This window comes from Ictalurus furcatus, chromosome 1 (assembly GCF_023375685.1).
Source record: "Ictalurus furcatus strain D&B chromosome 1, Billie_1.0, whole genome shotgun sequence".
Taxonomy (NCBI): Eukaryota; Metazoa; Chordata; class Actinopteri; order Siluriformes; family Ictaluridae; genus Ictalurus; species Ictalurus furcatus.
In genome coordinates, this window is record NC_071255.1 from 9,010,664 (window position 1) to 9,026,624 (window position 15,961).

At 44.4% G+C, this 15,961-nt stretch overlaps 1 protein-coding gene across 1 annotated transcript; it reads right to left on the minus strand.

Moving 5' to 3' along the window:
* Positions 1-2,537: 2,537 nt before the first annotated feature.
* On the minus strand, positions 2,538-14,972 carry efna1b (ephrin-A1b). Its single transcript, XM_053623661.1, has 5 exons — positions 14,676-14,972; positions 5,594-5,889; positions 4,163-4,228; positions 3,886-3,996; positions 2,538-3,741 (listed from the first exon to the last, which is right to left on the minus strand). The coding sequence occupies exons 1-5, from the start codon at positions 14,774-14,776 to the stop codon at positions 3,623-3,625; spliced, it is 693 nt and encodes a 230-aa protein (XP_053479636.1). The 5' UTR covers positions 14,777-14,972; the 3' UTR covers positions 2,538-3,622.
* Between the last annotated feature and the right edge of the window lie 989 nt (positions 14,973-15,961).

Sequence of the window (15,961 nt, forward strand, 5' to 3'; positions counted from 1 at the left end):
GATGTGCACACTTATACAACCAGGTTACTGTAAGTTTTTTTCTTATTTTTTTCCCCTGAAATGTTTCTATTTGTTTATTTATTTATTTATTTTTTTACATGAATTTTATTGCTAGCTATATCACATTAAAGACTGAAATCTTTCAGACATGATTTATCTTGGTTTCATTTTTAACATCACAAAAAGGTGCAATTTTAACAGGGGTATGTAGACTTTTTATATCCACTGTATAACTAAGGTCACAAGCCAAATAAAAACTGTGCTTTCAGTGCTATACTGAAAACCATACGATCAGCAAAATGAAGAATTTGAAGACAGGACACATACTAGCTCTTATATTAGTTTATTTACAATGTATGAGTTTATTAAAGGTGTGCTGTTTGTTTGAGGTTTGTCATATCAGACATTTTGCAGCCAGTGACCCTTTCAACTGTAAAATAAATGGCAGGGACCCCCCTCAGCTCATTATTTAAATTTGTACCAAATATTTTGGCTATTTACTGCAGCCATGAACTGAGATTTCCACTCAAGGAACATGTTTTTATTAGATTCAAATTTACATTATTCATAGAACTACTTGTTTTTAGATCAGATATTTTGTTTACCTCACCACTCAAATGGGTGACTAGCTATAAGATAAATAATACTAAAGAATAACTCCGATAATGGTCAGTTTTGATTTCCACCACTATAACAAAGAACTCATGAACCTATGCAGACATCAACAATATCGTCAGCTCTTCACAGATCTGGCGTCTATGGGAGCGTGGCCAGTGGGAAGCCACTTACTATATGACAAAGGCTAATATATAAACGATCTTCAAAATCTTCAAAAGCTTTTGAAAAGAAAAGTGAGCCATTGTTCCTAAAATCTAAGCATTATGTTAAAAACAGTCTAACATGCAATTAACACCACTCCTACCATAAAGGGCGGTGGTGGTTGCATCATGCTCTTGGGTTGCTTTTCAGCAAGAGGAATCATTGTTGCCATCACAGGCAACGTAGATGGAGCCAAATATAAGCAAATTGTTGAGGAGAACCTGTTCTAGTCAGTCAGACATCTACATTTAGGGTGAAAATATACAATCAGATCCATAAGTATTTGGACAGTGACACAGTTACTTTCGGCTTTAATTCAAGGGGTTTAACAAAAAATATTGCATTAAATGTTTAGGAAATAACGAGTCTTTATTGATCACATATACATATGTACAGTGAAATTCTTTTCTTCGCATATCCCCAGCATGTCAGGAAGTTGGGGTCAGAGCGCAGAGTCAGCCATGATACAGTGCCCCTGGAGCAAAGAGGGTTAAGGGCCTTGCTAAAGGGCCCAACAGTGGCAGCCTGGCAGTGCTGGGGCTTGAACCCCCATCCTTCCGATCAGTAAGCCAAAGCCTTAACCGCCAAGCCACCACTACCCCGAATACAGCCATTTAATTTTACATAGTCCATTCTCACAGACTCAAAAGTAATGGACCCAACTGTATATTTTCCAAAGTAATGGCTTGAAAAAAAGGAAGATTTGTGATCTGTTATGGCCAAAATCCTGACTTAAACCCAATTGAAAATCTGTGGCATGACTTGAAAATTGCTGTCCACCAACATTCTCCATCTAATCTGGCAGATCTGGAGAATGCACTGAGGAACGGAAGAAAACGTACAAAGCTAAATCAAAATGTACAAAGCTCATAGAGACACAAACGAGACAACTTAAATCCGTAATTGCTGCAAACTGACAATTTACACGGAGGGGTTGAATACTTATCAGTTAAGCGGTTTTGAAGATTTTTTTTTTTTTTTTTTTTTTACAATTTTTAAATAATTCTGAGTACATCTAAATACTTTATTTCATTTTTATTTCTGTAAAGAGTGACTTCTTAAGGAGTAGAAAACATACACAAGTTCTGATATGCTTAAAGTTCATGTTGCATTAAAGAACAAAAAACCAGAAATAATCAAAGGGGGGCGAATACTTTCCTGAGGCACAAACAGAAAAAGTATGCAGTCAAATGTACCGAGACTGATTGCTTGAGCGTATTCTACACGCGCGACTTCGGTCATTTCGTTGACCCCAACACCATCTGCATTAGTGCTGTTTTCCTTTTCAGCAAATTTAGTGAAATCAATGGAACATTGTGTACATTTGCTGGCCAAACAAAACTAGCGCTGACAACTATTGACTTTTCTCAGGAGAAAGATGTAGAAAGCAGGGTGGAAGTGCCAGAGAAAATGCACTAAAGTGACGTCCTCGCACCCTGGTGACAGTTTACACTCCTTGCTCTCCTTTCATTCCCCCCCCCCTCCTGGTGCTCGGGTGTTTGGATAACGAGTGTGAAGCCGTGGCCGGGGAACGAGGGATGAAAAGAGGAACAGAGGAGAGGAAAAGAGCGAGATGGAGCACAGGGCTGACATTTGGCTTGGCTAAGATGGGATTTGCTCACACCTCATGAATAAATCTTCAGAAAACCACCAATGTGTGTGTGTATGTGTGTGTGTGTGCGCCCCTCGCTGCACTCAATAGTAAGAAAACACAACCGTTTTTTTTTCCTTTACGTATCACAATTTTTTTATTATTTTCTTTCACAATTTTGCACATTTTCATAATTAACAAAGGCATTATATAACTCTCTGTACACTTTTTTTTTTTTACACAATTATTTACAGATCCGCAGAAATAAAGAAAACACAGCTTGTCTTGTGAACTTGGAGAGCTCCACACATCCCTGCGTCCATGAGTGTGTGTGTGTGTACAGTTGTACTGAGCATGTTCTAATGTCAGAGAAGACCAGCTCCTCTCTCTCTTGCTCTCTCTCTCTCTCTCTCTCTCTCTCTCTCTCTCACACACACACACACACACACACACACACACACACACACACACACTCAGCACAACTGCACATCTGTGTGTATATGTACATTTATGTCAGTTTGCCTGTATAAAACAGATTTAGTGTCTGTCAAATTATATATAGTGCTTCGTTACATAAACCACCCTGTAGGCTTTGAGGCAAAAAAAACAACAACAACAACAACAAAAAAATAGTACACGTGACAAAACACTAGCAAATGGCTACATTTCAGGTTGCACATACGTGACGACATGCACGAGTATTTTCCTCTGAGGTCCAATAAGCAGGACATATTTGAGAAGATCAGCATATTTTTTGGCTCACGTTCTGAGAACTTATTATTTTTTTTAAATACATACTGCATATATGACACTAATAAAAACTAACAAAAAAAAAAAAAAAATGCAGTTACACATAGGGTCCATGAAGATCTTCCAGCTACTGCTTAAAGAAGGCGTCCAATCTGTGCTCTTTACACAGACTACAAGAGTAATGTCAAAAAAAAAAAACCTCAAACAAACAAACAGGGAACGCTGTCAGGTAATAATCTTCCTCTTTAAAAACAAAGAGGAGAGCAAAAAAAAAAACAATTTTTTTTAAATCACTCGCACAAACACAAGCACGTCACTCAACAACTTACACACCAGCACCCATGCTTCACATCATTTCACATATAAAAAAACATCCGTGTATAAAATCAGATCCGGCGACCAGCACTGGTAAAAAGTCTGTTCATCGGCAGGTCTTCACGACCAGGGAAGATGACGCTCGTCTCAGTGTAAGAGCAGGAGGAAGACGGGAACGAGCGTGACGAAGAAGGAGAGTGCTGTGACGTGGACGGCGGAGCTGCCTACGCTCCTCTCGACAACTGGGATCATAACAATAGGATCATCTGAAATAGAAAGAAAGACAGAGAGGAGCGATGAGAACACGGCATATAGGGTCGCAGGCTTCTTCCTGCAGATCTTTGTAGAAACGCGATGCTGGAATAAACCCGCAGAGATGAATGGAGGGAGGACGGATCGACATCGCTCACCTGCCGGAAGCCTGTTGGACGGGTTGTGCGCTCCTCCTGCGCCCGTCCGTCCGTGCTTTCCTCCTTCCGTCTCCTCCTCTTTCTCCGTCGTCTTCTTGTGGGTTTTGGAACCTAAGAGCATCAATCAGCACCGTTACGGTATACGCAAGAAAGCTGTAATTAAACAGATGCGCTAAAAATAGCCGTGTCTGTCAGGTGCTAGCACATGCTAAGCATGTGTTGAATAAAACAGGCTGTGGTTACTGCTAGGAATGATAATAATATAGTCGGGGCTTACCATGAGGTCCGACTACGTCGACCTTTAGCCGCAGGCAGTCGCTCCCATGCTGGTGCAGAGGCTTGGCTGTGAATACAAGGGGAACATATAGAAATGTTTAGAAATGCAATAAAGGACATATTTAGTGGCTATAAAATAAAAAATAAAAACTTACGGGAACTTTTAAACCTAAATTCAACTTCAGACAGCTGGTTCATATACGCATTGGTTGTATGTACAGTGATCTCACTGGTTCACGAGACTAAATAAAGGAGCCAGACACTATGTCCAACAATGTATAGAGTTTATGGTGCTAGTTTATGGCTAGTGTTACAGTTCATTGCACCGAATAAGTTCAGACAGCAAATGAATTCAGCTGCAAGGCAAGTATTACATTTGCAGCTCGCCTGCCTCAAACCCATTAAAGTGCTCAGATTGGTTGTTTTTTTTTTTTTGGTAAAAAACACTTTTGCAACTACTGACCTTTTCTTTTAGTTTCACTGTAGGCACTGTAGTTCGTAATGCACCTTAATTACTGAATAACGTCTTTAAATGGCGTTTGCCGAGGGAAAACGAACAAGATTTATGCCAGGTGTGTTCTTTAAAAAGACGTCTATACCGGTTTAAACACGTCACGTTCTCAGATATAAAAGGTACTAAACTGTTCCTGGGGTGGTACCCCGTGTACATCTTTTGTACCTTTAGTATGCATCTTTGAGGGCGTTTTCAGACCTGTAGATCTGCGCTTTGTTCCGAAACGGTGACTTAAATTGTTTTCTCCTTGGCTCGGTTCGCTTTCACGGGGCGAGGCGTACGAACATGTGTTTATGCAAGTTGCACGTGACTACACCGTCCTCTTCTCAGTAAGAGCACGCCTGTTTATGTTCCTGGGATCCGAGCATATCGGTCCTCCATTAAGATGGGTAGACAGCAGCTCCGCGAGCTTATAGTGGCTTTCTTTTTTTTTATCTGTGGTTGTTAGAATTGATCTAATTCATATGTTGAACGGCGCGATTAAAGCCCGTCTCCTTGAGACGCTCGTTAAACACCTCGTAAACCTCACGGTTTTTATGCGTTTTTGGAAGCTGTTCAGAAATATGTCCGCCGGACTAAATTTAAACGAGGCTTTTTACCTCGTCTTTGGTCCGAGTTAAACCGCAATTAATACTGCGAGACGTTAGCAAAACAAACACGCTTTTTCCCGTAACGCAGTTCCCATCGTGCGTCGCTAAACAGGTTGGTCCGTTGGCTCGGATTGCTTTCTCGCACAGAGTTTCGTTTGCACTGGACGAGGTGGTCTCGGGTGGATCGTTTTGGTGTGGAACCGAGCGCTATTGCCGTGTTCATATATACCCTTACATCTGAGGGTGTATACTACCCCATGTGTTAGCTTCCTGCTCTCTTCCTATATCTCACACGTCTCAGCTAGTTCGTATCTGGTGTGACACTCACAGATGTAGTAGTAGCTCTCTCCTTGGCGGAACTCCTTGCCCAGCGTGAAAGGTGTGAAGCGTTGGAACTTTTCGGAGAACTTCTCAGGCGCGTGGGCGGCGAAGGGCCTGGAACACTCCCAGCGCAGCTGATCGAACGAGTGCGGCTTGCACACCTCGTAGTCCTCAAAGTCCACCATGTAGAGGACGTAGCGCTCGGCCTGCTGGGACGGGACCTCGCCACGCTTGTAGTGCGGGCAGACGATGTCCAAGTAGTCGTTGATGCGCACGTTCACTGTGTACTCGTCACCTATAAAGCTGGAGAGAGAGAGAGAGAGAGAGAGAGAGAGAGATGATTGGTTATGATCTTAACCTGATAGAGGGCTGACAGACGTTATCTATGCGAGATCATGTACCCTTCACCTCATTCTACTGGTTCTGTCAAAAGACATAAACACCTTTTTTTTTTATGACCCCGCCACCTCCTCCTCCACCTCCTCGGTGTCTCCGTCAGTGTTTGTGTTTTCTGTCACGTGTGCTATGTGAAGAATTTGGATTGCGCGATGAGGTCTTGAGATCTTGACATGACCACCTGGGTCCAGATATCTTTCTCTTGTGTGCGAAAATCACGCGCTCTCATTTGTGCCGCCTCTTATCCATGCGGGGTTTATAATCGTTCAACTTTGAACTTTTGCGCATGCTGCTTCGAAGTCATGACCCGTGTCCTGCCATCTTTCCTTCGTTTATCAAAACGGAGACGGCTCAGGAGACGCCCAGGCTCCGTCTGCTTTCCCGGCCGTCCCCCCTCCGTGTGTTTACGGCCTTCTGTCTCTTGACCGTCTCAGTCGTTCCCTGTGTTTTCCTGTCTTCCCATTTTTCCCATGAACAGAGTCTCTACTTTCATCATTGTGGTGTACGGTTTACCAGATGAACACCTGAAATTTCTGTTCTCTCTTTTCTGTTGCTTTAAAAACATTTAAAAAAAAAAAAAATTATTTATGCCACTGACGAGCATGAGTGATTCAAATCCTGTGGTAAAAGCTACACGTAAGAACGATTTACAGTGATTGCAGTTTTGGATTTGACTAAGTGTGTAATTTTTTCCTTCCCTAAATGCACCCCTCTCCTGTGGTGACCACGAGAACTGGTTGCACGGCAACGTTTCGATCCCGCTGTCTAACGAGACGCCTGATTGGCTGCTACTACCCGGCCGTGTTACTATGCTATAAACTCCGCTTGCAGATTTGCATTTTACAGACCTTGGGTCTTTAAGCGGAACATAACTGACAAGCAAACTTGTGTGTGTGTGTGTGTGTGTGTGTGTGTGTGTGTGTGTGTGAGCGAGCTGCCATCAAAGCAAAAGCTGTCCTCTCAACCCTCACCCTTTCTCTCATGTTGTTGTCAGGACCCCTGGTTGAGTTTCAGACAGAGATGCGCTGGATCCTACACCTCAGCCACACACTCACTCCTACTCTCTCTCTCTCACACACACTCACAACTCCATCTCACACCAGTGTTTTTCTCTGTTAGAATTAGCAGACCTGTCAAAACAGCCTTACAGTCTATTCAGAATGAGGTAAACACACACACACACAGCTCTTGTTAGCACAGGCTGCTGCTGGGATTAGAGCCCATCTTGCCCAGCCTTGTAATCAAAGCCACGTTCAAACGGCGGGGTGTATATGCTGCTAAGCCTGTAGCCTTTTCGCCGTGTGGGAAAATGGCACGTGCGTCGTCTGTTTTCTGGCGGAGCACGCGGACGTCTGAGAATAGTCGGCCATTGTGCTAATCCGCAAAGTCGCAGCGGCGCTCACACCTCTTACACCACTCTTTAAACCTGACTGCTCTACTTCACTGACCAGTGGAACACTCTCTTAATCACCCTGACTAGATCTCACTCAGTCAGCTCCGTGGCGTTCAACACGACACGGGGAAATCCTGCGTAACAGAACTCACGTGCTAACTTGCTAGCGAATATGAACGCCGAATGTAAACTTCGCTAGTTTGACAGATTTCCCCCCACCCCCCCACTACTACTACAGTAAATAAATAAATAAAATCGTTGACATTAGGTCTATGCAAAATCAACACTGAAATCTCACTCGTGGCTATGCGTGACAAAGTGAGCTAATTTACTAGCGGTTAGCTTGCCAGCTCATTTAGCATGACAGGAAGACATTTGGCAGTTGCTTTTTATTTTTTAAATTTTTTTAAACATATGATCAGAGATCCTGGTGTTTTTATGAGATGTAGAGACATTCCTGGCCTATATTTAGTCGCTTTTCGAGTTTTTTTTGGTGCTTTTATTTATTTATTTATTTAGAAAAGCTACTTGAGTATTTCGCGCAATACCTGAACTACTCAAGTATTGCACGCAATACTTTTTCACAGTGATGTTTGTTGGCAAATGAGACCTTTTAGCTATACTCGTGTTTGACGCACGGGAATCAAAGACGTACGCGCGTTGTGATGACGTCACGTGACGCGTCTCGGCCCAGGACCTCCGGAGATCTGCCGTAACTGGGATGAAATTATGATGAAAATGATTCAGAGAACGCAAAAAACCCAGAAGCGACTGACTTCTTGGGCATGAAACATATTAAAGCTGTATATTGTTCTATATGTTGTCTCCCTCTCTTTTTTCTCTCTCGCTTTCCCTCATCCCCCCGCTCCGTTTCTTTGAAGCAGAGGTGATTAGGAGCTGTTTAAGACCTGCTTGCAATGTGGTTCTCAAAAAAGGAGGAGTCTAAACGGAGGCGTCGTTAAGATGCTTGAAGTGTCAGTGCTCGTTGTAGTGAGTGTGTATTACTAATAAAGTGTGTGTGTGTGCATGTGTATTTAATATATCCGCCTTGATCCGAGGCCTAACAATCACACACACACACGAGTGCGTTTTGTTGTTTTTTCTCCTCTTGGCCACGCCACTTCAAACGCCTGCTGTGCTTGTGCAGCCGGTCCGTCCTCTCGTTCCCGTGTGATAGTTAGCACAGTGAGGTGCTGGCTCAGAGCGAGTGAGGGATGCTGGTAAGAAATCAACTGGAGATCAACCTGCTTTGCTCAGTTTCTGTTTCTCATCTAGCTTTCCTCTGTTCCATCTGTTAACTCGGTGTCTCTAGGAGTCTATGCAGCTGCAGGGCCTTAGGCACAAGCTATGTAAGGAAAACACTGTGTGTGTGTGTGTGTGTGTGTGTGTGTGTGTGTGTGTGTGTCTCTCAACAGGTACTAAGATTAGAGAACTTCATACTGTCCAAGAGCTCTGTCTGCCATATGTTATGTGTGCTTTTTGCATTTCTCTACGTGTGTGTGTGTGTGTGTGTGTGTGTGTGTATATATATGAGTGAAGAGCGTGTCTCGGGATGTACAAGATGCAGGTTCAGCGTTCGGCCCGAACCATCTTTCTTTCTCCCTCTGGAATGTCTCAAGCTGCCGAGCTGTCAAGCAGGTCAGCAGAGTCAAAGTGCAGGGTCAGACGTTTCACACACACTGTCGGAGTCAGCACAACACACACACACACACACACACACACACACACACACACACGTTACACAACATGTTCAGACAGTCAGCACTGAACACATGCCCTCCACAACAACTGCACTATAATGGCAGTCGGCACTCCACACACTCTCTCACACACACACACACACACTACACACACACACACGCACACGCACTACATTTGCACACCTGTGTGCTCGGTTTTTGGAAAACCTTACCCGGGGTAGAGGGAGGGTGGGGGGTGGCAGCATGTCGTGACAAGCATTTTGAGTCTATTTTGGAGCTTTGTTCTTAGACTGCTGGGTAATAAAACCAGTCTATCCACACCCACACACACACACACACACACACACACACACACTCAAGCGCTTACTCTGTATTACCAGCGGATTTCTGGGGGAAATTCCATATTACTGGATTCATTGTCAGTTGCTTGGAAATATTACGACACGTTATCGATAACGTTAAACTTCGTCATGACACACTTTTCGTATTCTTCTCGGTTAGTAGTATGAGGCCGACTGACTCCACCGTTACTCATTCGTCGGTCTGATGTATTTCCCGTTCCCCTTCGTTTTTTCCCCCGGTGTGTATGTAAACAGAAATATATGTGAAACCATCATGCCATCCAAACGCCCACGAAATTTCACAATTCAGCGGGGACTTAGTGATACGTGTGATCACGTGTGCTGGAAATGTCTCCGGGAGAACAGCGATGCATTTCTGCTGTATTACACAAGCCTGGTGCTAATAAGCGGCTGATCGTCTCGTTATCGACCATGGCAGTGATTAGTCCAGCCACAGAGGACCAGGCCGGAATGCTAAGCGGCTCCTCTGGTATTCCCAAGCGGAATTATTACATCTAGCTTCTCTAAAGTTACCCCAAATACAGTGAGTGTGCGTGTGTGTGCGCACTAGACAGTGAAATCTTAATCAACTCAACGATGTGCCTTTTTTTTTTTTTTTTTGTCCCTACTAAACATTTTCTCTGGCCACCTCTTTAAAACCTCATTGGAGGCGCCTTGCCCTTTTCCGCAGCCTCTCAATTCCATCCCATCCATCACTGTCCCCATCTCTCCTCCCCCTCTTTGTCCATCTTTTATTTCTCCGTCTTCGGCCCATCCCCCTCTCGGTCAGTCTCTCGTCCTTTTTCTCTTTAAGATCACATAATAAACCTCTTTATCGGGACTAATTTTTAAGCGACTCGCCCCTTTCTTTCTGTCTGACCCCTTCGCCCCTCCGCCCATCCCCCGCTCTCTCTTTCTGTCTTTAATGCCCTCTCCCCATCTCTTTCACTTTTAAATGGATGCTAATCGCTAGCCGGTAGGACATCCTGTGAATCTCAAGCCATGCCCGAAGTCATCCGACTCCGCGCCGTTAACAGGATATGGATTTTTGTCTTTATTAATTCAATTCGCGCCTGGGTTAAAAACAATCAACACATACAGCCTTGATGATAACGATTCGCTTTGAACGCTCAATAGGTGGCAACAGTGAGCTAGCCGGGACACTACGGCTGGATGTAAAGTAATCCGGTCGGGCTAGATGGCGGAGCAGACACTAATTAAAACACCCGGGCCTCGTGTGTAAACAAAAGCTGCCAGATCGTGCGCGCTACTCTACGACGAGTGCAGCGCACCAGATCACAAAACGGTGTGTACACAAGGAGAACAATACCTTTCAGAGTACTACAAAAGCGGTGACAGGAAAACGCTGACTCTTTGGTGTGGTGAGAATCCAAACACTAATCAGCGTGGGAGACGGAGAACGGAGATGGTGTAGAGAAAGACTACGAGCGAGGAAGGGGAAGAAGAAGAAGAAGAAGAAGAAGAAGAGAAAAAAAAACAAAAACGAGCGCAGGAAGAGAACAGAGGAGCGACTGTGAGAATGGGGACGTGAAGAAGAAATCAAGGAAGGCTGAGGAGGAAGTCTGGGATGGAGATAAGACGGAGAGGTGGGGCGCGGGGCTGAGAGTAAGGAAAACACGGGGAACGGAGTGGGAACAGGATGGGGGTGAAAAACAACTTAAAACCAGTCTTAAAAATCGACTTACTTACTGGGAACCTACATTACAGGAATTACCGAGTCAGTCTAGGATCGCATGCATAACACCGACTGCGAAGGGATTTCGGATTACTTTAAAACTCCGTGATGGTTTTGAATGGTTTCGTCTGCCCGGATTACAGAACCTGCGCCTGTAATCTGAGCCTGAACTCTGCCCTTACAGCAGATTACAGTCGTCTGTATGCACGCAGCTGTGCGTGCGATTAAAGCAGAACTGTCAGGGGAAGGCTTAGAAAAAGACAGACGACGCTATCCGGAGCCGAGAGAACAAAGCTGACGCATCTAAACAGCTACTTTTCTTGAAGATTACGCTTGCCTTCCAACTCACACTTTGAGACACCAATACAAAAACAGAGTCGCATAAAATGCGAGGAGACCTACAGCGGAAGACGATACGGGTGCCTCGATACGAACGCTGATACAACGCAGGCTGTGTAGGGTTCTACTGTACTAGTAAAAAGGACAGAGAGTACTTCGCTGCTCAAGAGTAAAAACAGGGAGGCGATCGCATTTGAGGGATGGAGGGAGTGGAGACGGAGAGTGGTACGGACAGGTACTGGGAAAAAGGAGGGGAGAGAGTGAGCGAGAGACATTGGGAGGATGAGTGGACAGCTGACGGTCAAGTATAGCAGTGCATCTGCTGCCAGCGCTCTACACTTACTAAATATACCCAAATCAGACATTCCGTGTGTGTGTGTGTGACCTGTAGATCACCGAATAAATCCAATCCTCCTCACTGAACGCTTAAACGCCAACGAACACGCCAACGACCCAGTGCCTTTCGCCCCAGCTGTTTCTCACTTCGTTATGTTTTTCCCCCTGCAGCGCCCAAACACTTATACACACACACTGCAAGCCGAGGCACGCCGTCACTGCTGGAAGACGCTCACAAACAAGTTTGCGTCGCCCAGACGGGGTGTAGAGACATCAGACCTGACAGGCCCGTCACCTTGGGCATTTACACGCCAAACCAGAGAGGCGACTTTCCAAAGATGCACGCAAGGGATTAAATCATTACTGTCCACACTCCAACATAAATGACTGCACACACGCCCCCCCCCCCCCCCCCCACACACACACACCCAGAAGCAACTGGTGCGCTTCATGTCCAAGCACGTACATGTGTGTGTGTGTGTGTGTGTGTGTGTGTTTGTGTACAACTGACAGGTTCTCGGATCACACACACGAGTAGGCTGATGGTCCACTAGGGCCATCCATTAGGGACTAATCCACTCATCCATTGATTAATTGAGCGTTATGCTGTGATTCATGGCAGTATCGGCGAAATTCGCCGAAACACTAATCTCCGAGTGCATTAGCAGAATCCGAGTGGAAAATAGCAAGGAAACGCGAGTGAAAAGAGAAGAAGATTAATTGTAACTGATGAACCAACACTGCATTTCCGTCCCTTCCGGCGCAGGCGAGATTAAGAGGCTTTACAGCGAAAAACGCTGTATGAATAGCAAATAAATAAATAAATAAATCGCCTACCAGATTAGGCTCGTTATAAGCGTGTCGTGTGCTGTTTACAAGTAGAAAAAAGAAGAAAAAAAAAAAACCGACAGCTTGAGTGCCTACGACTTAAGAGTGTATTTTAAGGCTGTCTTAATTTAGTAGTGGTCAGAAGAGATGGCGTCATGTTATATGGATTTCTTTTCATTATGCAAGTGAAAGCTCTGGCGTGAATGTGGGATTGAAACGGAAAGGAAAACTGGACTACAGATGAGGTGTTGTGATGCAAATTTTAAACATTTGTTTTTTTATCCCTGTCTCCTTTCTCATTCAAATATAATAATTTCTATTCTCTTGCTGATTCCGAGCGTCCCTGACTGACTTCTGTCTTCTCTTCTCCTCACATCCGAAAGAGATCGGCTTCGACCACGCAATCTCTCTCTCTCTCTCTCTCTCACCTAGCTGTTGATCTGTCTCACTCTCTCTACGCAACCGTGCTGACTGATGGTGAGTCAGCCAGTGCAGAGTCTGGTCGAAGCAGGAACAGGTAGGAAAGTTACGCAATCCCATTAACTGTGACGCACTCTATGACATGTGATTGACTTAACAGCGCACCCTGAGAGTGGCTTACACCACCACCACGCTGGGAAAAAAAACTTCCCAGGAAATTTTCCAATGATTGATTTTTCAAATGTGGAGGTTTAATTAATCGCTTGTTTGTGACAGAGCAGGACTTCTGATAAAACGGTCATGACGCTCGATTCCTGCGCATTAAAGCTGTTTCTGGTGAACCATGTGACTGCAGCTCGCTGAAATGTAAGACATATCCCTGAGCACCTCTATTAAGACTTAACGGCCCGGCCACTAAAAGGCTATAAAATTCCACAATCCTGTCTTCAGGTTTGCCTCGAAAAGCTCGATGCGATCACCCCGAAATGCCCTGTCTCGTATTGATCCCTACAAAGTGCCTGTTTGTCATTTCAACCTTCCTATGCAGAGTGAAATGAGAACGCAATCAATTACACAAACGACTTTAAAGCCCTATTTCTGCACGGCCGAAAATCGACTGCGTTGAATTAACACCTACCGTGTTGACGTAAGTCCAGATGGACGTGTACGAACACAGTAAAAAGGTACATTTAACCTTGGGGGAATTTACAGGGGCGGATTTGAGCTTCATTCACATTCTGATTGCACCGGCAGGGCTGTGTGATGCCTTCTTGCCCCTGGTAACACACTGTAACATAAGACTTCCCTTAAAATTAGTAGTCTACTACAGACATGCCTACTGTCTAGTTTGCTTATGGTGGTCTATTTATTGCTCTGGACATATGTGTGTGTGTGTACGTGTGTGTTTGTGTGTGTATGTGTGTGTGTGTGTGTGTGTGTGTGTATCAGAACACTACAGAAACGTGTGATTATATTTAATCTGATTAGTCTAACTGTTTGTGGTCATGCTTTATCCCTGTGTGTGTGTGTGTGTGTGTGTGTGTGTGTCAGAATACCACAGAAGTGTGTGATTAGTATTAATCTGATTAGTCTAACTGTTTGTGGTCATGCTTTATCCCAGTGTGTGTGTGTGTGTGTGTGTGTGTGTGTGTGTGTGTGTGTGTTTTAGGGTGGGGGGTTGAATGGGCCTGAAGTAATTACAGTCCAGTTAGTGTCATTTAAAACTTGGAACCAGATGTAAATCCAAAACCTCATGACACACACACACACACACACACACTCCAAGAGTCCATGGAAATGAACTGCTGCATATATATATATATATATATATATATATATATATATATATATATATATATATATATATAAATAATGCACTCTGAGGCTTGTGTTGGTGAACAAACCCATAATCCTTCCAGTGTTAAAGCTGGCACAAGTGGCACCGCTCGTGCTTTGTTTACACGCTAGTGCGCGCGCGATAAGGAGCAATCCCGTTCATTCCCGTTTTAACACCAACATGCATGCGCGAAGTCAAGTCCACTCGTGCATTAAGACGCGCAGTGCCTACAGTCAGACTGTGCAGACCGAAGAAGTAAATAAAACAAGAGAAGACGCACAATAACAGAGAAGAAGCTACTCACTTTGGATTGCTGCTGTTCCAGTAGACGCTGTGGCGCTCCGCGGACACGCACATGACGCACAGGACGCTCAGCAGCGCGCACAACAACCCCAGAAAATCCATGGGTCACTCTTAGCGAAGTTAGTCTTCAAGAGGATTTAAAAAAATAATAAAATAAATAATAATAATAAAACTGGCAGCTTTTGCAGAAATGGCAGCTTTTGCAGAGAAAACGCGAGGCTCTGTAAAGAGCTGAGTATGAGAAGAACACAACTCTGACCAGTAAATAACCGCGCGAGAGAATAAACACAGCGCGCCGCGTGCTGCTAGTTTTAATAAACGACCACGCCTCTTTATGTAGCTCGACCAATGACAAGGATGGAGTACACTTTGGCCACGCCTACGTGTAATGTTTTTGTAGGGTTTTTTTTTTAAGCTCTCAGCTTCGATGAATAAATTACTACGCTTGAGGCGAGTGGTGCTAATGGTTAGAACTAAACCAAAACCAAAAAAAAAAAAAAAACCGCACAAAACAAATTAACGCCCCATTCCGACATCCTCAACACATCAACCAAACTTTTTGTAAAATAATCCAGTGTGTATGAGTGTTTCTGACATGCTTTACTGTTTACCCAGTCTTCTTTTCCTTGTAGTTTTGTCAGAACTCCAGTCTGGCCTGAATGGCAGTAGTCTAAGACAACATCCTTTCAACCAACAGGCCGATATTAATTCAGACCAAGAAGCCATCGCAGAAAGTTGGGCGAGAGCTCGTTAAATATTACTTTTGGAAGATTATATAGCTCGAGTGACAGCACTGACAACAAAAACAAGCTTTTTGTGGGTGTCAGTCAAACTACATAATCCCAGCAATCCTTCTCTGCGTGTGATAAGGATATCATGGCCTCCCCTATGGAGTCACCAGGGCTTTTCCTTCTTTCATCCCACTCATCCAGCGGCTCCTGGTGTTCTTAACCCAGTTTGGGAGCTCAGCCAGCCTTGGGGCAACATGGAGACAGCCAACCCCTTCATTAGCCCAAAAACCTGGAGGACAGAATTGGAAACAGGAGAGAGTAAATGTATGTTTGCCTGTTTTCTTCAGGCTCGGCCGAGATCAGGGCAGGTACACACACGTCTCGTACTGCCTGAGGCTCCAGATTAGGGCTATTAGTCAGGATTGAGTGTGAGTGCATGAATAACACATGGATGGTTTAACCATATGTTTGTCTCAGTGATGTGTCATTTTGTCTTAATCTAAAGATCTGACTCTGGTATGGGGCCTGGCTCTGTGTGCGTGTGTGTGTGTGTGTG

Coding starts and splice junctions, on each gene's coding strand:
- efna1b (XM_053623661.1), bottom strand. CDS start 14,776: ATGGATTTTCTGGGGTTGTTGTGCGCGCTGCTGAGCGTCCTGTGCGTC. Junction 4,229..5,593: donor AGAGAGCTACTACTACATCT/GTGAGTGTCACA, acceptor TTGTATTCACAG/CCAAGCCTCTGCACCAGCAT. Junction 3,997..4,162: donor CGACGTAGTCGGACCTCATG/GTAAGCCCCGAC, acceptor TGATGCTCTTAG/GTTCCAAAACCCACAAGAAG.